The 25,398-nt window shown below is 40.2% G+C and overlaps 1 protein-coding gene across 2 annotated transcripts in view; it reads left to right on the top strand.

Moving 5' to 3' along the window:
* The window catches only part of LOC118406743 (synaptotagmin-12-like), a 75,788-nt gene that overhangs the window by 13,878 nt on the left and 36,512 nt on the right, over window positions 1–25,398 (top strand). The window contains exons 1-3 of one of the 2 annotated variants that reach the window (XM_035807043.1): window positions 5,358–5,451; window positions 12,836–13,026; window positions 22,922–23,280. In XM_035807043.1, the coding sequence (XP_035662936.1) occupies window position 5,451; window positions 12,836–13,026; window positions 22,922–23,280 (551 nt within the window). In that variant the 5' untranslated portion in view covers window positions 5,358–5,450. Of the gene's footprint in view, window positions 1–5,357; window positions 5,452–12,835; window positions 13,027–22,921; window positions 23,281–25,398 lie in introns of those variants that run through there. The other variant, XM_035807042.1, reaches the window with a different exon arrangement.

Raw genomic sequence — 25,398 nt, 5'->3', positions numbered from 1 at the left:
ACTTCCTCTTTATGCAGGTTTTATGGTCACCTTTGGATCCCATAGGGATATTGGGTAGCTTACAGGGGTTACAGCTTTGAATAATTCGCCACATCCTAATAACACAGGCAGATATATATCCCCCGGTATTAAACTATCTTTTGGCATGAACCCAGCTCTCTAAAGATATGGCGCTTCGACAGTGTGTAGGCCCGAAGGCGGCCGTATGTCTAGATGATGCATGTAATGAATGACCTAGCATTTCCTTTGTATGAATCTGTCTGGTATTCATCAATAATGAGGGCAGCAGACCGAACTGATGAAAGCAGTTACTCAAGCAACTGGATATAGTTTTGGAAATGGCCATCCATTTCAGACAGCATCCACTGTTTTTCGTCAGTGACACTGAGGAAGGCTGGTTGAAGAGTAGGTTTTATACCCTACCTTGGCTTACGTTTGGTTCCTATTGGACTATCCAAATTATCTTCATCTTCTTTGCATACCAAGTCATACTAGGTAGGTTTAAAGCCTGCTCTTCAACCAGCTTTCCTAAGTGTCACCGATCATTGGATGCTGTCTTAGATGTCTGACCGTCATATCCAGTTGCTTGAGTAACCGCTTTTGGGCGTATCTCATTACCTGGATGTCTAACCTTCATCGGCGTGATCGACTTAATGTTTTATAAAGTCTTCGTCTTGTAAATTGTTATCATAAATTGAATGTTTCTTAACATGCATAGAAATAATCTTCCCATCAAGAAAAATGCTGCACCTTACTATTGTAACAATACTTGTTCCGTACAAAACATTATTTATGTAAGATATGATAAGTGCGATAAAGATAGGAAAAATTGAAATTGCCAAGTGCAGGGAGTAATTATTCTGTTTCAATTCTGCTCCAAAATAATCCAAAAGTATTCACGACTTATCTGTGTACAGATATTTTTATCTACCTCCATCTTTATTTGCATCTTCAATTTCCTCATTATGTATTGATAACACAATTCAAACCTTTGAATGATGCTTACACAAAGCATACATTATCGACCAGACGTTGGGACCAGGCTAGTACATATTTCGCTCCATAGAGACCTAATTTCTAAACTTATGTAGACAGACTTAAATGATTGTATTGAATGAGGAATCGTCGATACATCGTCTGGCGACCAAAGACAGAAAGTGACATGGGAGCTAATCTATTCACCAGACAACATCATCCATTGTTCGGCCAGGGAATAGGGTGTCAGAGGCCATCTACTTACTAATACGTCTTCCAAGCTGCCGTCGGTACCTTCGGTTCTAAATGTGCCCAAACAGAAGTTAGTTTGTGATCTTCACCTAGGGATCAAAATGGGCTTGTTTCAAAAACATTGTCAAAGATATTGTACAAAATGTAGAATACCAATATACAAGGACAATATTTGCTTACAGAGAATAAAGATGCCGGCACTTAATTGACCGTGTGAATGGCGGATGGATCTACCGAAAAGTCCCAGAACTTGATGTCGGACGGAGGATATAGTTTGCTAGTCTCCAAGTAGACGTGTCAGTTGGATGAACAAGAAATAAAAATTGCTGGCCAAATAGGTACAAAGAAGTTGCCATGGGATTTCAGTCGTTTTTGCAGTCTATCCAGCTATCCCACCGGGCGGTCAGTTCACTCCTAGCCAATTAATTCCTACTAGACTTTTATTCCCAACTTGGCTCCCAACAACTCCCAGGCTTAATTCCCCTATTACCATTCGGCCAGGCCAGAGTCTCTCCTCGGTTCGATTAAGACACTTTTTCGTAAGAGTTTTTTTTTTTATTGCAGAATTCACAGAATGATACAAATAAAAGGACGAAGACGAAGTTACGGCGGACTCAAGTTGTACTCATCTAGTTATTTTATCGTCCCCGCTTGTACAAACTCGCAAGAGTTTGCAGCGATGTCCGGAGGCTTAATGATGTAAATGTATCCCCTTGACAACGTGTGCATGTACCTATGATATTTCCGTTCGTGGCAATTTTCTCCACTTGTATGTTTTTAACAGTGTCTTGCAAATCCACCAAGGCTCAAACCCACTTGGTTCCGCAATTTCCATGGGTTCTTCTACACCGAGTTAGCCGTTCTGGCTAGCGCCGCAATGCATCATCTCCCCCGCCCAGGTGCTTGTATGTGATCTCCGAGGGTGGCAGCTTTGTATCCTGTGGCGAAGAGAAGAAAGTCCTGTACCGTCCATGATTGTATTCTCCTGGTAGACGGTATTTCATATGGGAAGACGTATTGGCAACATTGTGATACTACGTTCTAGCATTCGTTGGTGAAACTCTAGTCAACTCTTGACAATTTATCCTGAGTCTTAGGACAAACCGTAAACTTTTAGCTCTTTCTAACAATGTCAAAGTTTTCTCCAAGTTCGCGTTTAATTTGAACTATTTAACATTACTCTTTCGATTGGAGGGTTAGACATGAGCTTTCAAAACCAATTCGTTACATTACATTATTTGTTTTTTTAATGAGTTTATAATATTTCGTCACCATTCTTTATTCATTTAACATTACTTCGTGATGTATGTTGTTGTATATGTATACTACTATATGGTGGTGATCAGAAAGACTGTTCCTATGATGAGAAAGCACCAAAGGAAAGCTACAGTCCCTTGGGTGTAGCGGGGCACGGCCCCATGTGCTGGAGAGTTCTACGCAAAGGTCTCCCGTACTGTTTGAGTTTTGGTTGTAGATCCGCTCGCAGATGGCCTCTCTGACTTTACTTCATACAGATAGTTTAACATGACGTCATACTGCGTGACAACTAGAGGGGTGAAGCCCTTGGGGCACGATTTTCTGAAGGTCACGGTATTTGCAATCAGAAGTTCCGGCTTCTTATCTACCTGCCCTCTGGGACGCGGAAAGAAAAGCACTTGTTATGCCATCTATGTTCCACCTGGTATCTGGAGATAAACCTTGCCGGAATAGAAGGATAGTAGAAAATCCCCGCTGTCAATCAAACCAGCCCTGACCTCAGCAGACCTGTGATGTGCCGAGGATGTTAAACGTCTCTTTGGTTTGCGGTTTTCAGGAATACATCAATCACGACGCGTAATTGCATTTACATTGATGCGATCGATTATATCAAATTCTATTCTCAAAGTGATTAGAAGGGAATCGTTTTCAAAATACAGAGTGTGATCGTCGATGTTCTACAATCATCCAATGCTATGCTTTCACAATTAATAATTGTGTTATCAACTGTGATTTTCAAATTATGCCTCATTTGACAGTTTTCCTGTCATCGTACAACCATATTATTACGTGTCATCATGAATTTTCGGCATCAACCAATCATCAACGATATTATGATCATAAAACTTTGATTCGACACAGGACATACTAGTATTTAGATATTGGGATATTAAAAGGTAGTATCATATTCACAGCAATACATTAACTTATAATAAGCATATACAATAAAATCAAAAGGGCAAAAAAATGTCTACTCTATGGCTCTATCTGATGTTGCTACATGTTATCACGTTGCCGGGAAGTTTTCTTTTTATTTTCTTTGGAGGCTAATGAATAGTCCCATGTTTAATGATGCATGGGTTTTTGACTTATATAAATTATATAAAATCACTACTTATAATGCGATTGTAATCATCTTTGTGGAGGTTAAGTTGGTGGGGATGTGTGGGGGTGGCCAATTGGGGTCGATATTGACTAAAGAAGCCCATACAGTGTGATTTCCGTTCTTGGGGAACTGGAATCTGCTGAATAGCAAAAAGACAGCTGTTGCTGTCCATCCGGATACTCTGATAGACCATTTGTGCTTAAATCTTACTGTTTCCAGCCAAGAAATGTGCTGAATAGTAAAAGACAACTGTTGCTGCCAATCCGAATGCTCTGATAGACCATTTGTGCTTAAATCTTACAATGTACAGCCAAGAAATGTGCAGAATAGTAAAAGACAACTGTTGCTGCCAATCCGGGTGCTCTGGCAGACCATTTGTGCTTAAATCTCACTGCTTCCTGTCTAGAAATGTGCTGAATAGTAAAAGATAACTGTTGCTGCCAATCCGGATGCTCTGATAGACCATTTGTGCTTAAATCTTACTGCTTCCAGTCTAGAGGTGTGTTGAATAGTAAAAGACAATTTTTGCTGCCAATCCGGATACTCTGACAGACCATTTGTGATTAAATCTTACTGTTTACAGCCAAGAAATGTGCAGAATAGTAAAAGATAACTGTTGCTGCCAATCCGGATACTCTGACAGACCATTTGTGCTTAAGTCCTACTATTTACAGCCAAGAAATGTGCTGAATAGTAAAAGACAACTATTGCTGCCAATCCGGATGCTCTGATAGACCATTTGTGCTTAAATCTTACTGTTTCCAGCCAAGAAATGTGCTGAATAGTAAAAGACAACTGTTGCTGCCAATCCGAATGCTCTGATAGACCATTTGTGCTTAAATATCACTGCTTCCAGTCTAGAAATGTGCTCAATAGTAAAAGACAACTGTTGCTACTCATCCGGATGCTCTAACAGACGTAGATCATTTGTGCTTAAATCTTACTGTTTCCAGCCAAGAAATGTGTTGAATAGTAAAAAGACAACTGTTGCTGCCCGTCCGGATGCTCTGCCCATCTCCGTGCACTCGGCTGTGATTAAAAGCATCTTCTCTTCTTAGTATTCAGCCCTCGTCAAATGACATCATTTGGCAACAGGGTCCGGAACCACCTGTAGGAGCTGATCTAGCCATTCCCCAACAGACCTGAGGTTTTCTATTGATCCAAACCGCCGTCTGCTGCCGGATTCAACCATCAGAGACATCACTCTCTGTTAGTGCCTAATTGTACCACCAAGGCCTGTGGTCAGACCCCACGTATTTCATCCTCATCTATGTTGGCCTTCTCTGCATACTAGGGGTTCTAGATTGCAGCATACTTAGTATTTTATTGATGCTACTGACTTCTTTCCTCACTCAAACCAAGGAGGTTACAGTACCTCTTTGCCCAAACACATACATGTACAATGATTCTAAAAAGAATATTCCCATGAGTATAATTCAAAATACATGTTGAATGTTTTGAAAACATATTTCCTTATGAATATATTTATTCGTTGACCTATATCTCATATTCCTGGCTCGCGCGATGACATCATCCAGTAACCGGCTTGTGTACCGGAAATACATCAATGGGAGGTACCATTTCTGTGGGGAAATGGGGGACTTTTTCATATCATATTTTCTTCAAAACACGATGAAATATATTACAAACATACAGGTGTTGATTGTACGTCTTCACTGTTGGTTTCGTAAAGCTCAAATCGCCCTGCAAGTCTTGCTACCATAGTCGTTAGGGTCGTGAATAGGTAGCCCGCTCTTCTGCAGTAGTGTACTTCACCATGCGATGTAAATAAACGGTTCCCAGTAAGACGCCGAGTGTAATCACAACAGACAGTGGAGGCCGCCAGGGCACCATCATAACAAGTAAGCATGCTGTGCGATTCTTCATTCCTGTGTTTTCGTTTTTGTTATCCCTTCACGGGCGTTATGATAGTATCATAAGATTTTCTATTACTTCTTTACCCCATAACGTTTTAAGTCTGTTTTTAAGATGCTGCTGCTTTGCCGTATGCAATTTCTTGCCATAGGTATCATGTAATGATATACAAATTGGATATATGTTCCCACCTCAAATGCCTTATTCATTAAGAAGCGGACTTAATGCATGATCGCTTGATGGGATCTCATATGAGTGTTCTCATGGGATGTATGAAGTATTAGATAAGTAATGAAATGTAATGAGATAGGGAGATGCAACAGTAGGGCGATACCCTCTAGCTTGCCTCAAATGACCTTCTGTGGCATGTCTTATTTTTCACCGCTGTGCACTCATCAAAAATCATTTAGGAAAATTTTACTTTACCCAACTTTGTTTTATCATATATTATTGTCGTCTAGTAATGCATAGACCATCGGACTTGCAGACTAATCTAAATGTTACATTTAAGTCTGAATGTTTTAAATTACGTTTTCATAATTTTCCTACAATAAGAACAGTCTTTGTTGTAGCACAGACTTCAGTTTTATTTCTTGTAGATAACTTTCAATGATAATCATTTTCAGCGTGTCATCTTTGAAAGTAGGTTCCTGCATATAGAGGAAACTTATCTATCTAATTGTTGTTGTCAATGCTGTTTTTTATCATTCTGATTCAATGCTATATATAGGAAGTGCACCATATGCCTTCTGCCACAATACAGGTATACATATCTGGTATCTTAAGGTTTCATCACCTAACTGATGTGAGAAATAGATTTATTTAAAAACATTACACCATTTCTGTATCATTGTCTTTATCATGAACAAAGCTAAGGACTGTGTTAGGTTTTACCATGAAATGGTTACTTCGCCCATTTTTGGATCATTTTGGTTACAGATGTGGTCTTGAAATGTGCCTGGAAAACCATTTAACATTACTTCGCCCATTTTTGGAGCATTCTGGTTACAGGTGTGGTCTTGAAATGTGCCTGGAGAACCATTTAACATTACCCCCACCCACGCTCTGTATCTCTGAGCGCGCCTCACAATCAAAGGATGATGTAGCACCCAAGGCATTACAAAGACTGAAGAGGTAGCCTGATTGTCTCTGTAGGCCTTCTCTTGAGCCTTAAGTGCAATTAGTTCGAAGACGCCTTGAAAGAGCACGACACGGGTGTCGGATCTGAAAAGAAGCTATCCAATTATCCAGCAGGTAATGAGCTAATTCATTGGAACTCTACTTGCACTTCTGCGTCTTCATCTCTCCTGTAAAGGACTTGGCAGTAGGGCCTAATAGTATGTTAATCAATTCTGTGCTTGCAAGTATGGTTTTTGCAAGTAGGAGTTTCGTTTCTGTTTTTAAAGGGATCAGAAATGTAAAGAGCATGTTGGAAAACTATATAACAACGTTTTCGTCGCAGAGATGGCAGATAAAAAACATTACATCCCCAAAAAAGGCTAAGGTCGGAACTCTACTTGCTCTTCTGCGTCTTCTTTTCTCCTGGAAAGGAAATGGTAGTAGGGCCTAGGATAGTCAATGCTGTGCTTGCAAGTACGGTTCTAAAAAATGAATGATTTTCGTTTCTGTTTGTTTCTGTTTTTAAGGAGACAAAAATTAAAAGAGCATGTTTGAAAACTACATAACAAGTTTGTCAGATAGAAAATTCCATGTCTCTTGATTGCAAGCGATCACGACCCACAACCCCCACCCCACCAAACACACACACACAACCCCCGAAAAAAGGCTTGGGTCAGTAGGTCGGATAGCCGAAAACACATTTTTCTTAGGCCTAAAAGCTTTTAGGTTGATTGCACGTAGGTTTGTAGACGCTTTCTTGAGCATCAAGCTTAAGACTGTGTGATGAACTTCTCGAATAAGTAGATTTAGTGTCACACGCAGGGCTAGCAACCCTACAGGGCAACAAAACCATGCCACTTAGCTTGGACAAAAAACAGCAAATATGACTACTAGGCACGAAAGGAATCACCAACCAGGCTGGTCTTTCAGCAACCTTTCCAAAATCTAGAATTTTGCTGAAATATTTTCCACCTTTGAGAACTATTTGCTTACTTCGTGACTTGGCTTAAATATTTAAATTTGCCAACAGACGAACCATCCAATGTCGGACAGGAATGCCTTGATCTCATAGAATACTGTTCAACCGTTTGCCAGTTCAGAGTTTCTTACACAACAGATGTAACATATACATTACTAGATCGATGTAGGTGAGACATGCATGTAATAAGATACGCCAAAAGGCAGTTACTCAAGCAACCAGATCTCTTCAGTGTCACTGGCGAAAGACAGTGGATGCTATCTGAAACGTCTGACCGTTTCCAAACTGATATCCTGTTGCTTGAGTAACTGCTTTTTGGTGTACATACCTAGATATGAAGAAATTGTAACTCCTTGGGGTTAGGCAGTTATGCTCACTAAAATTGTTGTCATGATTATAATGATAATATATACTATTCTTTGCAGGAAACGTGCAGTTTTCTGTAATAAACTATCACTGATGCACCAAATCAGTAGCCTGTGTACCATCCGGGTAGTAGTTTGCTCCTATGTTCGACTGTATATAGTGTATGATAAATGTCAGAGCTACAAGCGACTGTATATAGTGTATGATAGAAATCAGATCTACAAGCGACTGTGTATAATAAACGCCGGAGCGAACTACTTTCCGGATGGTACCCAGGCTTCCAAATCAGTCTGTGTCATATTTATGTTGTTAAAGCCCCGTATCGTTTGACCTTGTACGCTGCATGTTACAACCTATGTAGGACTCCAAATTGACGTGCTGATGGTACTACAGTTTCACATCGTCAATCAGGCAGCGAGAAAATGTAAACATTTCGAAGTAGCAAATGTACAGTTTTTTTTGTATCAAACTGTCACCGATGCATCAAATCAGTATGTGTCATCAATATGCTGTTAAACGCCCCATATCTTTTGCCCTTGTCCACCGCATGTCAAGCATGAAGGGTTCTATCTTGACGTACTGATGGTTGTACAGGTTCACATCGTCAACCAGGCAGCGAGATCATATATACATTTTTTGTAACAAATGTACAGTTTTTTTTATCAAACTGTCACCGATGCATCAAATCAGTGTATGTCATAAATATGTTGTTAAACGCCCCATATCTTTTGACCTTGTCCACCGCATGTCAAGCATGAACGGTTCTATCTTAACGTACTGATGGTTGTACAGGTTCACATCGTCGATCAAGCAGCCCAGAAGCCCTTCCCTGTCTCAGATTCTTGTATCACAATAGATGAAGGAGAGAACTTCGTGGTTCTAATGGAATAATGACAGTGACACACGGTTCAACCTTTCAACACTGTGGAGTGATCAATGGCGAAGAATCGGCTTCTCGTTTGTCTCGATGATTACCAATGTCATGTCTGGTGCACAGTGCCTAATGTGCGCTGTCAGCTGCTGGCTTGCATTTTTCACTGCCGTACATTACTAAGGCTGTTGATTTGATTATATGGATAACATCCGCGCGCACATCAATTTTCGGCCGTTTCCAAAGAAAAAAGTTGAAGCATACTGAAAATCGGGAAATCGTACAAAGTAGCTGCAAAATGAGCCGTATGCTGCAAAAAAATATCGGAAAGTTTATACTAACGTCATTTAATTCACTGTCAACTCCAAGGTCAAATAAGAAAAATGCAAAAGAGTGAAAATGAAAAAAAAATACGTTTTGTTAAACCTTGCTGACCACTTCTTTTCCATGATGAAGGCAACTTCTTTCTTAGCCAAACAGTTTTGGGTGTCTCAAATGATGTCATCCATATAATCAAGATAACATGGCCTAATAGAAGATTAAAGTTGTCGAGCTTTACTAAGCACGATTAATGATGTTATAGACGGCGCGTACTAGCAAATTTGCAAATGATGAAAGGTTTTTATCTGTTTGAACCTTTATATTCATTAGAAGCTCAACTCGGCCTGCACGCCGCTTTTCATGGAGGTTCTCTCGAAATTTTCAGCAGGAAATGCTCAGATTCAAAATTGGGTTAGATACCACAATCATTGTTGGCCATGGGAGATTCAGTTCCTGAAATTCTGTTCCACCAGAAGGTCACAAGGGTTAAATGGAAAGAAAAAGTGAGTTAATCAGATTGAACTCGTAGGACAGCGGAAGGATGTAAACAAAGCCTACCTTTGACCTCAATTTCTGCTCTATCCAGTCGCAATATGAATATCATTAGCCCACACAACACAAGTGGCAAACTGAAGTAACTGGAAAAGCTTAAACCCTACCTGTTACATCTATTGCAGTCTCAAAATTGGACCAGAACCTGTAGGGAAAGAAATATATACGAGGGGTGACCAATAAGTTCTCGGCTTTACCGAGAAATAATAAGCACAGCTCAGATTTCGAAGCATAGATGTCAAGTACAAAGTCTTATAAAAATATGTACCAAAATTCAAATTATTGTGATCATTACTTTGCAGTAATTTTAGGTAAGGGAGAAGGGGAAAACGTGGACAATTGACCTGACCTGAGGTGTGCGGGTCAAATTGCGCTGCTGGAAGTCAGACACCCAATTCTTTTTGCTTGAAATAAGAAGAGAATCATTATCAAACAGTTTGACAATGTCTTTTGTTAATTTACGGCATGGGAAACTCGACCCACACATGTCTGATCACAATTAACACCACTTTCTCGCCACTTACCTTCTGATTTGCAAGAAACGAATGCCGGAAAAGTAATGACTCCGATGATTTATAATTTGGAGGATATTGATAAAAGGCTTCATACTATGAAGTTGTGCTTCAAAATCTGAGTTGTGCTTATTATTTCTGGGTCAGGCCGAGAACTTACTGATCACCCCTCGTAAGCAGGCACTACAATCATATTCACATTTTTAGCCCTCCGCCGTGCAAAACACCTGTTTCTCTGCCATATTTTTTTTGTTCATTCGGTCTGATATTTTGAAATGACATGATCAATTACAGATAGATTCATGACACCAAGGGTCAAGACTAACCTCCATTATCGAACCAGCATTTTAAGTACTTCAGGGTTTGTTGCATCAATCTAAAATTCGATGTTAACTTGATTTAACGACCATTCCCCTTCCACAACACGCCGTGAGATAGGCTACTGAAGCGCCACTGTCGGAAAGTCCATGTACTGCACAATCCTCAATATTTCTTTATCACACTCTACTTACCATCAAATATGGAGAAGTAGAATCTAAAAATAAGTATTATTAGAGACTAGGCCAAATCGTCGATGTCGTCGTGGTAGCGTGTTCTATTTCAGTAGCCGTCTATTTGATTGATTGACATTTTCACCAAACGAATTGTCGCTATCGATCCTTTGACTTCACGCGCCGTCTGACCCGAATGGCCAGGTGATGTATCTTATTAGGCTTGTCGCCATCCGCATGCATGAATTACATGAATTTAGGCCTGCATAAAGACGGGTTTCCTATAGTATGAGTGGCAATGATGGCAGCTTTCAGCCTCCAAAGTGGTCTCTCTTGGCCTTTATCAGTCTTTTCGGCTCATAATACACTTTTGCTGGCCTTTCCTTTTTGTAGTTGGGTCGCTTGTACTGGCGGCCCGTATTATAAGCGACCCAGTATGAAAAAATAGCAAACAAAAGTGTACTAATTATTATGAGCCAAAAAAGAGGGGGAAATGCCGAGAGAGCCTGCAATGGAGGCTATGTAGCTTTGAGATCCGTGGGTGTGCAGTTCTTAGTACTTCCCTAGCTATGTGAACATTGCTGTGTAGCTCCTTTCAATAGATATCAAATGTTTTATCTTATTGGGATTGCCGCCGTCCGCATGCATGAATGAGTATTTAGGCCTGCATAAAATGATTTTCCAATACTGTGAGCGCTGAGGATCTTAGCTTTGAAATCCGGGAATGTGCAGTTCATGTTACTTCGCTAGATGGAGCTGTGTGATCGTTGTTGTGTAACTCATTTCAGGCCTACGTCACATTTCCAAACCGGGGCCCGGCCGGGCAGCTTTTGAGAACAAAAAGTTTAAAAGACACCAAATTTCACGAGACGTAAAAGACTTGTCGTGGGCATTATTTGTGTGTATTTCTATACAGTACTATTTTTCGTTGTGGAAAAGACTAAACTTTACTTAACCAACACCACGTTTAATTGGGACTTACCCCAAATTTTCAGCCGACTCCGTCAGCCTTGTTCACGGAATGGACCCGTCTGCTGTAGCTTCCGGACGTGACGTCAGGAACACACGACTGCGCTAGAGGGTCGTAAATGCCAGATAACCTCAGGACACTCAGTTTCTCTTGAAAAAGTCAAAATCCTTGACTCAGAGCCGGAATTCTTTGCAAGAGGAGTGAAGGAGGCTGTGTACATTCGCGCCCACCGTCCATCACTGAACAGAGACGCGGGGCGACACAGGTTATCTGGCATTTACGACCCTCTGCTGCAGTCGTGTGTTCCTGACGTCACGTCCGGAAGCTACAGCAGACGGGTCCATTCCGTGAACAAGGCTGACGGAGTCGGCTGAAAATTTGGGGTAAGTCCCAATTAAACGTGGTGTTGGTTAAGTTAAGTTTAGTCTTTTCCACAATGTCATTTACCAACATAGATGAACTTTCATGCTAAGTACTATTTTTCGTTTTCACAAACAGCCCGGCCGGGCCCCGGTTTCGGAATGCGACATAGTCTCAACAGATATTAAATAATTTTTGACGTCACTTTATTGACGGCAGTCATTGACCTTTTCAAGGATCCCATTGCATACTGGGAGACATGGGGCACTATGGGTAGCGAAGAGGACAAGTATCACCATTACCGCGACACCATTTTGTCCACCCTTGCGTGCTAGAATAATAGTAGAAATCGGCAAATAGGAAAAATGTTTGTCAACGGATCTAAAAGGGACAATTTTGGTAACTAAGAGTAATTCAAGTCGTAACTTTTTCACGTTCTCTTCCTTTCGTTCTCTTTCTTTAATAAGATTCGAAACGTCCGGGGACAGCTCTTGATATGGTCATATGTTCATAGAATTTCATTGGAATCTAATTAGAAAGTTGGACTCAAATTAAGACAAATACAAAAGTCACTCTGTGCATGCGATTTAGTTTCAAAAATGATTGGAGAGGATTTGGAGAAATGTATATCTATCATAAGCTAGTCAAAATCCAATCCAAAGCTAAATCTACGCCAATGCATTCTAATTCTATGTTTTGTGTATGAAGTGTAAATTGATATACTTGCTATATGGAAAACAAGATTCAGCCCTTGCTGCAACGCTCTTTTTATGAACAAACCAATTTGATTGATTATTTTGCTTGATTAATCGATGATTTTGTTTCCCCAGTGGCGGTGCCGGGATGGGAGGTGTTCGCGGTGGCTGCTGGGATAGGTGTCCTGGCGCTTGCGCTGTTCCTGTTCCTGTTCCGCACCTACCTGCAGGCCCCGGATGAAGACGCCTCCAGCGAGATCACAGAGCCCCCGGATGTAGTCACACCCGGACAGCGCATGCGCGAGGAGGAGCCTGAGCAGGTTTTGGTGCGCGCAATCTGCCATTTTATCTAGTTCATGTTTAGAAAGCCTACAATGATTGTACCACTCTCCGAACGGCAAAGCAGAAACGATTAGAGATTGGAGCATACAAACTCATACTTCAAGATAGAGCTGTCTGTGTTGTGTGTTTTTGTGTATGTGCTTGTGTTTTAGTATGTGTGTGTTTGTTTGTGTGTGTGTGTGTGTTTGTGTGTGTGTGTGTGTGTGTGTGTGTGTGTGTGTGTGTGTGTGTGTGTGTGTGTATCTGTATCTTTGTGTGTTTGAATGTGTGTGTTGCTTTCTCTGATATGATATGTATCTGTATGTGTTTCACTTCCCAGCCGAAAGAGGTCGCTTGTTTAGCACGGAAGATGATTGATTGCCCAATGAAATACTGCATACGCCATAACCTCAACCACAGAAACAATGGACATCTAATGCTATACTCGTTTATACAGCGAAAGACACAATTTCGTCACAATCATCTGTAATGTGATGACTGTTAATGTATATACACACACCCCCACCCACCACCCACACACACACATGTACGCACAAAGTACACTGCATAGCTACCCATACGTCTAGAAATGTGACAAAACGTTAATGTCTGTCTTCGTCCCAAGTGATTATTAAGCGACCTTTCACTCTGCCCCCTTTTAAGATAAATGACGTTTAACTGATTGAAAAATGTACCGGGTGCCGGGTTGTGATCCCACGTGTACTTCTCGATTTGAATCTACACCCTACAATCCCCTCTGCGATTCTCACAGCCTGGGTGGGATTGCACGCTCTGACACTAAGTGTCTCCTTGGCACATTGTCAATTATTTTCACTGCCTCTCTCTTTCAAAACAATTTGCTGATTCATTAACTTCATTTATCGTTCGCTAAAGTTGAACGCACGGAACTTTGTTTTTGAGTTTGGGTTTGCGTTACAGACATTAAAAACAACCACATTTTCTTTATTTTGCAAACAAATGGACTTATCAGAAGTAACTTTATGTCAAAACTAATGACTGAAAGTGAACTGCAATAGAACACAGAGATTAGATACCTTAGAAATGTATTTTTTTAATATGATTTTGTTGAGGTCTTCTAGATGGTGAAAGCTCTGAAAGTTTTGTTTCAAATGGTCTGTTTTTTTTTAACTCATAATTGTGGTATTTACACATGAAATATGTGTCATTTTCCATCGTATCCAATACTTGCACAGTCTCTTCTGACCCTTTGTTTGTTTTTTTGTTTACCCTGCATCTTTATTAATAATAATTGATGTAAAAGCATTAGATTTATGAACCAATTTACTCTCAGTCTTACAAACAAGGCGACCGTAAAAATCAAGGCTAATTAATTCCATTTGATTCTTCCATCCTACGGTTCCACTTATATTTATCGTAAACGAAATAATTACAGGTTTCCACTGTCAAAGAGCTCTACAAAGACGAAAGCACAAACTGTCCCGTTTAATCACAAACCTCGTCTGTATGTGTCCCGCAATGAACGAACTATGGGCTATGGGGCTTGGCCTTATTATCATAATCAGGGGCACCGACCCACAATCTATCTCTGTAGACGTCTCGCGCAGAAAGCACAGCAAATGCGAACGGCATTTTTATATAACGTTAGAATATCAGGTACAACCCATGGTTATACATGTATCATAACCCTATATGAAACATCCTAAGCTGTTTACACAACAAATTGGTAACTGCTTATAATTGAAAAAAAAATGGTGACAATTAGAGAAACAAAATTCACTTCGAGAAAATTTAAGTATCCTTTGGGGAACGTTATAACAATCACAATTGTCAAGTTTCGCCATAACTATATCCTATGATCACATTTTTGCATGATAGAAGTTCATCATTAACAAATTGAAAGAATGATACAAGCTTTATCACCATTTTTGTATGAAAATTACGATGTACATAACCCAGATATAGTGACTCTTATTGTACTGATTCCGCCCAACTTTCTATTCATGTGGCATCCAGGCCTCCATTATTAATGAGACAAGAGTTGAAGAGACCACTCAGTGGTCTGAAAATGTCAGCCAGAATTAGACTCATCACAATGCCTCGTCTATATATCTATGCCTTCGCCAAGAAGGGTATGTTTTCGGCTATTTCATGGGGTGATTGGTCTATATGTATTTCAACAGCATATAACGCGAAAAATTGTGGATGGAACTTTGTGCTTTTTGGTAGGTGTCTCTTGGTTGTGAAAAGGATGGTCAAGTTCGAAAACGGCCTACCTGACGTTTTCCTACGGTACTGCAGCGGGCTTTGTATTTTTCTGAAAATGAATTTGATACGGTAATCTATTTTGGTCCATTGAAAATAAAAATCTGTGTTGTATGCTTTTAAGATAGTGGTGCAAACGGCAATTGTTTTTCGTAATGTTTGTACCATATTATGTAATTCAACAATAACACCTTGACAATTGATTCGTTTTCACCAATCCTTGAATCGTTTAGAAAATCAGTGATGGATCAAGCACAGATTGTTGTTAGGAAACTTTCAGATCCACATAAGTCCTGAAGCTTCAAAGCGGCGCCGTCATGGCGGCAAGAACAGCAGGGCATGAAACTACGCGAGACTTGGTTTGTCATAAAGCCACGCGAGACTTTGTCTAAGACTATCAATGAGTCATGGTTTTTTGACACTCGTTATTGCCATTTAGATTCTTAATGCCACCTAAAATAATAGGCAAAAGAAATCAATAAAATGTGGCATTATTTACGATGAAATCGTGCAGAAAGATCCCATTTGGACAGGAAAATTATACATATAGGCATGCCTTTGACAAGCTGCTTTATTTCTATTCCCTGTTATTATATATTGATTGTTCGCAAAGGGGCCCTGAGGGAGGGAGTCCCACTTGAGCCGACTGTTGTTCCCCCCAGTCACTAACGTAATTACGCAGCATCTCAGGGGATCCGTGAGAAATAGAGATGAATACATTGCTTCAAGGTCTCAGCTACTCACAGCGAAAAACATTTGTCTTTGACATATTGGGAAATAAAAAACGAAGGTTGCGGATCAACGGCGATTAAAGGGCGTTCGACATGCATGGGAAATACTTATCTGTTGTCATTCAAGTGGAGAATATCTCATCACTGACACAAATTGCTGTCAAATACGGCAATACAGCTAGGACTGGTCCAAGTGTTCTCAAGGGGTGGGGAATATTGGCAGGAGGCTCACCTTAACCATTCGTTTCACAACCATTCATTCATTCGTTCATTCATCCATTCAACGGTTTTATATCGATTTTATTTTTTTAAAAATGTGGGATCCTTCGTCTTCCACTGTCTCAGGAAAAGACGTCGAGACCTACAGATCGCAGAGTTAGCCTTTAGAATAGATACATTCTATAGTGTTGTACATTATTGCTTGTCCCCTCCATGTTACCTGCAATTAGCCCTCGGGCACGAAATAGCAATTAACTGTTACTATATCATAACGACGGTCACTCCCTTCCTCAATTTTTAGAAGACAGTTTAAAACGTTTAGCTTTTGAGTCAAAATTAGACTGATCATAAAATATGTACACATCATACCCTTCATGATTAGGCCATTAATTTATTGTCACAGCAATTAATCGGATCATAAAGCATATGTAGTTGCTGCGTAATGCTTTAAAATGGCATCGATTTTTTTAACTCTTGGGTACGTACTACCATTCTAATCTGGTGCAAGTGTTATGATGGGCAAATTATACATCCTTTATCGGAGTTTATCATCATCTTATCCAAATGAATTGACAAAGTTTAAGAAGAAAGCGATAACCAGAACTTCACCCACCCCACGCCCTGTTTAGAAATGATCATAGTTTAAACCGACCATCACAGAACTATCTCCCGTAAGGGGTTATTCCTTTGGCGTACGGCTTACCAGATATCTATGGACTATACCACGCTACTTTTAGAAAAGCGGTGTTGGCCTGCAATATTGCAGTACCTGACAACACTGATGTATGTAGGGGTCCTAAGTCGCAATTTTATTCGCACCAAAAGTATCGTTCGTTCGTTCGTTCGTCCCATAGCCTTACCAAAAGTATACAGATCCATTAAAAGTTTCTTGCGAACGCCCAAACCCAGTCAAAAATAGTACCCCGTTGGAGTTTCAAGAACGTCCTTCGCGGAGCTAACAATAGATTTCCGTATGCCTGGCCGAAATTAACTACATTTTTCATAGATCGAGTGGTTTTGATGGTCTCATTTCCGGGTCGACCACACGCGGATGTACACCAAGGGCCTTGTACTCAATGGTTCGTGCCGGATCTCCGCATTGACGGTTTAGGGCCCAGAAACAGTCAATTGATCTGGTTAAGCCCCCGTATTCCCATTTTAGATCTAGCGTGCCCCATTCCTGAAAACAGGTACCAGAAACGCACGTTCCATGGAAAAACGTCTCCCAATGTTCAGGTATGTGTGTTGGTACGTTATCATCGCTAGGATTCAAATATGCCATCCTTAGCAATTGTTGTCGAGAGGGTAGCATTTGTGGTGGTTTTATACACGTTAGATACATGCCATCATTTGCGAAATAGTAGTCCCTAGGCGTACCTCCGACAAAATTTATATTTCTTTACGGCGATAGATATAATTTCCTTCCGTTAGGATTTGAAATAGTTGGTATTTCAGTGGAGTTATTGTGATAGATTGTACATGTTTAATAATATTGTACATGTCCTTATTAGTATGTAGGGAAATATCAGGCTATTGCCGTACCTCCGGCTATATTTATATATCTTACGGGCACTGCGACAGATTCAATTTCCTGGTCCCAATGGGGACTTATTGGATAGGGTATTGTGGCAACAATGTGTCGGGTATTGTGTTGGAACCAAGATGAATCGACTGGCGATATTTTTAGTGACTTCTAAGTCACCGCGTCTGGAGCATAGGCTGAATGGGATTTTGTAACATTTTGCTGGATATGCCCATAGAAGGCTATATATAAATTTCAGTTGCAATAATATTCAAAACAGAGCCATCATAGTGTTTTGAAACTCTGTATATGTATGTATTTTTCGAAACCTCTCCTGCTACAACGAAATATCGCCATATATTTAACTAGGACATCTAAAAGCTTCGAACCTTTGTATTAAAGATTTGTTTTGCACAAAATCTGATATTCTCGTAATGTTGCTCCCGGATGCGTTTTCAGATACTTTTGTAAAGCATCCTTTTCTGTGCAATTTGCCACAACAAATTCCTTACATGTTTGTATTTTTCAAAACCCTTTCTTGTTAGAACTCTCGTCATATGTATATCTAACTGGAGCGTGTAAAGACTTCGAGCTTTTATCCACGATTTCACAAAATCTGCTACCAGTATTCTTGTAATGTTGCTCCCGGATGCGTATTCAAATCCTTTATCAAAACATCCTTTTTTTGTAGAATTCGACACAACAAATCGTCTGATTCCGCCGTTTTCACAGAAACGGTGCCAATCGATGGGAAAACATCCTGTAACTGAATCGATCAGATAGCCCCCAGTTCCCTGTAGGAACGTTAATTGATGAAGCCTGCTGCTTCCGTCACGGCCAGCTGCCGTCTTTTTCATGTACGGACGCTTGTCTTTCAAGTGTTTATCATTGGGATATACTAGGTAGTATTTTTACCTTATTGAACACAAACCTTGCATTGTTTTAAAAAAACGCAGCTTGTGCGAACATAATCGGATAAAGCAACAATCCAGAAGATATGTAATCTGCTCGGCCAAAGGGCCTCTTTTTTGTTTATCATTGGGATGTATAAGGTAGTATTTGTGCCGTATTGAACACAAACACTTGCATTGTTTTCAAAAACGCAGCTTGCACGAACTCAATCGGATAGAGTCAAAATACTCTTTCACGACAGATGATATGTAATCTGCTCGGCCAAAGGACCTCTTTCAAGTGTTTATCATAGGGATATGCTAGGTAGTATTTGTTTGTTTGTGCCTTATAGAACACAAAAACTTGCATGTTTTCGAAAACGCAGCCTGCACGAATATAATCGGATAAAGCCATAATCTTCTTTCACTCTGCTCAGCCAAAGGGCCCCTTTCAAATAGGTCAACCACTAATGCCTTAAAGATCACCGACATGATAGCCCGTCACTCCATCACTTCACTGCACCACCGGGATATTTAGAAATTCAATTCAAGTTTTGAACAGTAATTTCCGTGTCCGCTACAGTTCTTATTGTATAATTCCATAACATTACGTATAGGTAGTAAAATTGACTCATTTTTGTGATACAACCATTCATTGCTCCTGCAACATATCAGCGATTTTCAAATTTCGTCTATATTACAGAAATTCCTTTTTTTACTGGAAAATATTGTATCTAATATCCTGGGTGTGATGTTACCCGAGCGCAAATATACATGTATTATGACTGTCTACATGCGTGATTACGAGTAATCTTCTGTCTGGACAATTAGATTAACTGACTTTAAAGCGGATTACTCAATGACGTTGTAAACGTATTGCACAAACACTGCCAAATACGTTTGACAAACAAACCAAACTTACAAAATATATTAACATTCCCGTCCGTTTTTACCTCTTTATCTTGCCATTTTTCTATGAAATCCTGCTCGTACCTAATTTCATTCCATACGTAGTTCGTTTTTCGAAGCCTCTATTCATTCACCCGGCATACTGACAAAAACGGATGACTCCATCTTGTTCATTTGACCTTGTGCCAATGTCAAACGTGTCCCAGGGGTATAGGACACCAGCTGCCTCCAAACCACTTTATACAACAGTCTGTCTTCCTCTCAAGGCCGTGAAATCGCACTGTTCATTCAAACATCGCCCAGGGATTCCTCTCGTTAAAACAGATCAAGTTCTTCATCTGTGGATGAGTTGATTCTAAGTGAGCTTTGACCTTCTTATAATCGATTCCAAGCTGTTTTCCTTACTCAATCTATCGTAGGTAATTCGTGGCACTTCGGCAGGTTCTAGCTTCGTGGTACGTTTTAGCTTCGTGCTATATACTACAACATCCTTACTTAACATTAAACTGGAACCTGATTGTATCATTTTGATATCTTTTATACCAAAAAAGAAACACGAAAGATCATTTGTGTGGGAAGCCAATGTCAAATGTGTCCCAGAGGTGTAGCACACCAGCTGCCTCCAAACCACTTTATAGATCAGTTTGTCTTCCTCTCTCAAGGCCGTGAAATCGCACTGTTCATTCAAACATCGCCCAGGGATTCCTCTCGTTAAAACTGATCAATTCTTAATCTGTGGATGAGTAGATTCTAAGTGAGCTTTGACCTTCTTAAAATCGATTCCAAGCTGTTTTCCTTACTCGATCTACCGTATGTAATTTGTGGTACCTCCAACGATTCTAGCTTCGTTTTACGTATAGATAACGCAAATACCTTTACGTAACATTAAACTGAAGCCTGTTTTTTTTCTTCGTTTCGATATATTTTATACCAAAGAAGAAACACCGACTCTCATCTGTGTTGGAAGCCAATGTCAAACGTGTCCCAGAGGTGTAGCACACCAGCTGCCTCCAAACTACTTTATAGACCAGTTTGTCTTACTCTCTCAAGGCCGTGAAATCGCACTGTTCATTCAAACATCTCCCAGGGATTCCTCTCGTTAAAACAGATCAATTCTTCATCTGTGGATGAGCGGATTCTAACTCAACATTGACCTTCTTAAAATTGATTCCAAGCTGTTTTCCTTACTCGACCTACCTTGAGTAATTCGTGGTTCCTCCGCTGGTTCTAACTTCGTGTTACCTTTTAGCTTCGTGCTATATGCCAATATCCTTACTTAACATTAGTAAGTAAAAGCCTGCTTCATCGTTTTGATATGTTTTAATATACCAAAGACGAAACATTTGTCTCACAGGCTCATCTGTATTTTGTAGTAATCATAGTACGATGCTAAACTTTCTTTGGAGTACTTGGAGACTATGTCTACACATGAAGACTATATATCCACACGTAACACGAGTCTAAACCTGTGGGATGTATTCCTCTCTCAAGGCCGCTAAATGACACTGCTCATTCATACATTGCCCAGGAATTCGTTATCTATTGGTGAGCATATTTTAAGTGAGCATTGAGCTTCTAAAAATCGATTCCAATCTGTTTTTCTTACTCGTTCTACCTTGCGTAATTTGTGGTATTTCCGCGGATTATAACTTCATGTTACGTGTAGATAATTAAATATCCTTATGTAACTTAACTTAAAACCTGTTTTATGGTTTTGATATGCTTTATACCAAAGAAGTAACGCTTGTCACGGAAGCTCATCTGTGTTGGTTGCAAGCATAGAGCGAGGCTAAACGATCCGTTTGTACCTTTGTGTTGGTTGAAAGCTTAGCATTGTACAAGAAGAATGCATCAAGACTATATCTACACGTAACATCGGTCTAAAACCTGTTGGAATGGCGTCCTCTCTTAGGGCCGCTAGATCCCACCGCTCATTCGGAAATTGACCAGGAATTCTTGATCTGTAGGAGTACAGATTCTAGGTGAGAACTCATGCACAATCGATTCCCAACCGCATTCTTCAGACGATCTACCATACGTAACTTGTAGCACCCCCACGGGATTTTAGCTTCGTGCTGTGTAATGATAACGACAATATCTGAAACTAAACCTGTTTTATCATCTTGATATGTTGTGTTTCTTACGGAAGAGGAACAAATCAAGGCGATATCTATACCTAACAGGGGGCCCAAACCCGTAGGGTGTCATAAATTGCATATGGTACAATATGTGGGTAAACACACACAAAACAATGTACATTCTCTACATGAATATCACAAATTATCACAGTTGAGGCGTGAATGATATGTGTCCAATTCGAACGTGGGTATACAAGTGCTTGCTGTATGTTCAAGGTATGGCTCTTCCCCGGGTAAGGCAATTACTGTAGCCGTATCTGTGATAGCTAGGTTGTGTAATTGCCTAGGCAATAGTTGGATTGAATGATTACTTTTTAAGTTACGAAAGGGTTGCCTGGAGGTTATAAGTAGTAGTATTGATGGATAAGATATTACCGTGCCTGTAACTTGCTGATAACGCCTTTATGATTTTGATGAAGGTAGTAGTTTAGGCGTTATCTACATATGTCACAGCATACATGAATACATGCTTTGCAGTCTCTAAGTGTCACCACTGGTATTGGCCATTTTCGTCACCATCTAAAGTTTTAGCAAGTACAAATGCTTTTATCAAGTTACAAATGGCCACAAAGTTAGCTGTATATTGATGATACAGACGTGTAAATCCCATGAAAAGGACCTGACGACAATGTACCATTTAGATTGTGCTATAATGTTTATGAATTCTGCCCATGGCTAACTGTGATAGTACGCATTCTGATTTGGCTCAAATGATCAAAGCTCGCCATCTTTGAAACGCGCAAAGCATGTATGGAGACCATTGGTGGGACGAATAGATATTTTAGAGCGCTTTTTTCTTCCAATTGCAAGAAGGACTAGAACTACCATGTTTAAATTTTAGCTGCCAGAACCAAAGTTTATGTATTATTATCATTATGTGTATTGATGTGTTGTAGCAAGTCTGCATGAGCAGCTTTCGTGGTAATCAAGTGACTAAATGAAGTCATTAAATTTTCAAAGTTTATACGTAGAATGTGGTTGTAACAACCGAAATCACAAAAATAGTTTTTCGTCGATAATTTACATCTCTAGGAAGTTATGAGTCTTTTAAGACTGATTACTCACGTGACCAAATGACGTCATTAAAATGCTTTATATGTAGAATATGATTGTTACTATAGACATCACAAAAAAAAGATTTTTTTGTCGATACTTTGCGTCTGTAGGAAGCTATGAGTCTTTAAAGTCAAATTTTCGGGGTACTTTTAATGTATAACAGGCATTGCTTACCTTTATATTCCTACCAGGTGAAACAGGAGGCCTCGGCGCTACCCCTCGACCCTGCCACTGTGCAGTATGTACAGCCATACATCGAGGAATTCAAGTCACCCGTGGAGGAACAGCCGGCTGGAACCCTACCCCGCCAGGACACCGAGCGGTCCGAGTACGAATCCGTAAGGGGCGATGACATCACCTCGGATCCTGGTGACGAAAGCACGCACAATGATGACGTAGGAGAGGGGTACGCAAGTGCTCCCGAAGAGGTCCTGGAGCGAGAGGAGCGTGAACAGGCCAGCCCCTCCAGGGAACGAGAGAGTCCTACCCGGGAACGAGAGAGCCCAACCAAGGACCGCGACAGTCCTCTTCTTGAAAGATCTGCCTCTATGTAAGTAAAACTGTGCTCAATACCCCCTTTCCACTAGGACGGCGCTCTCTCTGCGACATAAATGTCTCGCTCAACGAATTATTGTATTAGGAAAGAAACTAATCTTTTAAACTTTTTGTGTTTTTTTCCCTTTCCTTCACACTTTTACGTTTTGTATGATATGCTCAGTGTGAAAGCGAATAAGGTTACAAATATTTTATTTAGGCCGCGGTGAGAGCGCAGCGCGCTCGCCGTCTAGTGGAAAGGGGACTTACACAACAATATATGAAAGAAGTATAATCATGAATAAGAATATTCTCGTTTGGTGCACTTCACATTGGTAAGCTCAACATATGTGGAACTTCTGGAAGAAGTGGCTTTCTACAGTAACAATCTAAGCTATTAATTTACAGCGAAACGAATGAACTCAAGCATCAAAATATGCAAAAACCCGCATATGCACAAGTAAATGTGGCATGAAAGGGTGACCTGAATCTGAATCGCCAACAAAGGATATATAACATATACGGGCAACATCCACCCACCAAAGGAGTTTTTAATAGATTGTAACTAAACATGCGTTTTGATCCAAAGATTTTTCACTGAACTTTTTTCTTGACAAAGTGATGAACTGTGAGACGTAATTTTCATCACACTGCGGATAGAAGATAGAAATCTTTTCATACCCTATTTTACGATTTTCGGCACACCGTTGTTAAACTGCGTATACTTCTTTGCCAGTTTTATTATCCCCCTATCATCTATTCTTCTCACAACTTCATAGAATCTTGTCACAACTTGGAAAATGAAACAAAAGATCCAATCAAGAAAGGTCTCCCTTTTCTGCCATTGAAAACACCTCTTACTCACTACTCACTGTTCTTCATTATTCTGTGCGACCGCGCGGTGGGTCTCACTCCAGCACCTCTGACATACTATTACCAATAAAACTCCTGCAGCAGCGAAACCTATAAGCTGACGAAGCAATTTTAAGGGCTCCACAAAACTTCATTCCGACGACACCTCCTGGTTTTCTGCTGATGCCAGCACATGGATTGGTATCGACCGACCCAACTCTCTGCAATCTGTTCGTACTGTCGACACTCGACCTTTCTATCAATCGACCATGGGTCAATAGCAATCGTAGGTGGCAGCAGCTGGCACCTTCGCCCGTTCGTTCAGACCATTTTAGTGTCTAGTAAAGGTGGTATCTCACTGCACTTGGGGCACCGGTGTGGCACTGCGGGGTTCAAAAGATTACTCTTTGACTTTGACTTTATTCAGATCCACTTTTAGCTATTACAACATTATGTTGCCAGCTATTCTTCCAGTGGTCTACATAGAATATATTAATAGACGCACAACAGATACATTATACATTAATACTCGTCGAATTTCAGAGATAGAGAACGAATTTTCTTACGTTTTGTGTATTTTGCTGTCTGCTGAGTCATACTTTTACGTATTACGCAATATCCACATTATGAAATATCTGAGAAAATATCAAGAAGGGCCGCAGTGCCGCACCGGTGCCCAAGTGCAGCGAGATCGATACCACCTTAACACACAGGCCAGTAAGTTTCCTTCCTGCACCTTTTTCCATGGTAGCGAACATCTTTACCTGGACGGAGGGGTTGCTATATTTGTAGCCCTTTAACGTGCTTAATCACCTCGTCAAACACGGACCCCCATTGTTATGTCTATTTCATTCTATATATCTGTCTAATCGACTTTAAAGACAAAAAAGAGGGAGCCTTCAACAGAAAGAAATTTCCCTACGAAGCCTACTAATCAAATAAATTCATAACCATCAACAAATATCAGGGGAGACATACTCATTGCGACTTATATTTAACGTTACCATAATGATCCTCTTCACAGTCAGGATAAAAACAACTCATTAGATTCTAGCATAACTGATGGCTCTTCATAAACGCGCATAGACGCCAAAGACACGATACAATCTAATACTGATGATAGAAATCATATAAGGAACGTTGTTTATGAGACTTACGTACATACTGATGAGAAATTGCTTGTAAAATTTATGATATTTATTCTGTGTCAAGATAGCATTTGTAATGAACATCTTTTACGAAATATGTATTTTGTACAGCATCTTTCGTCACAAAAACAGTT

This window comes from Branchiostoma floridae, chromosome 19 (assembly GCF_000003815.2).
Source record: "Branchiostoma floridae strain S238N-H82 chromosome 19, Bfl_VNyyK, whole genome shotgun sequence".
Taxonomy (NCBI): domain Eukaryota; kingdom Metazoa; phylum Chordata; class Leptocardii; order Amphioxiformes; family Branchiostomatidae; genus Branchiostoma; species Branchiostoma floridae.
The sequence above is the reverse complement of the archived record's forward strand: the minus strand, read 5'-3'. Positions and strand labels throughout refer to the sequence as shown.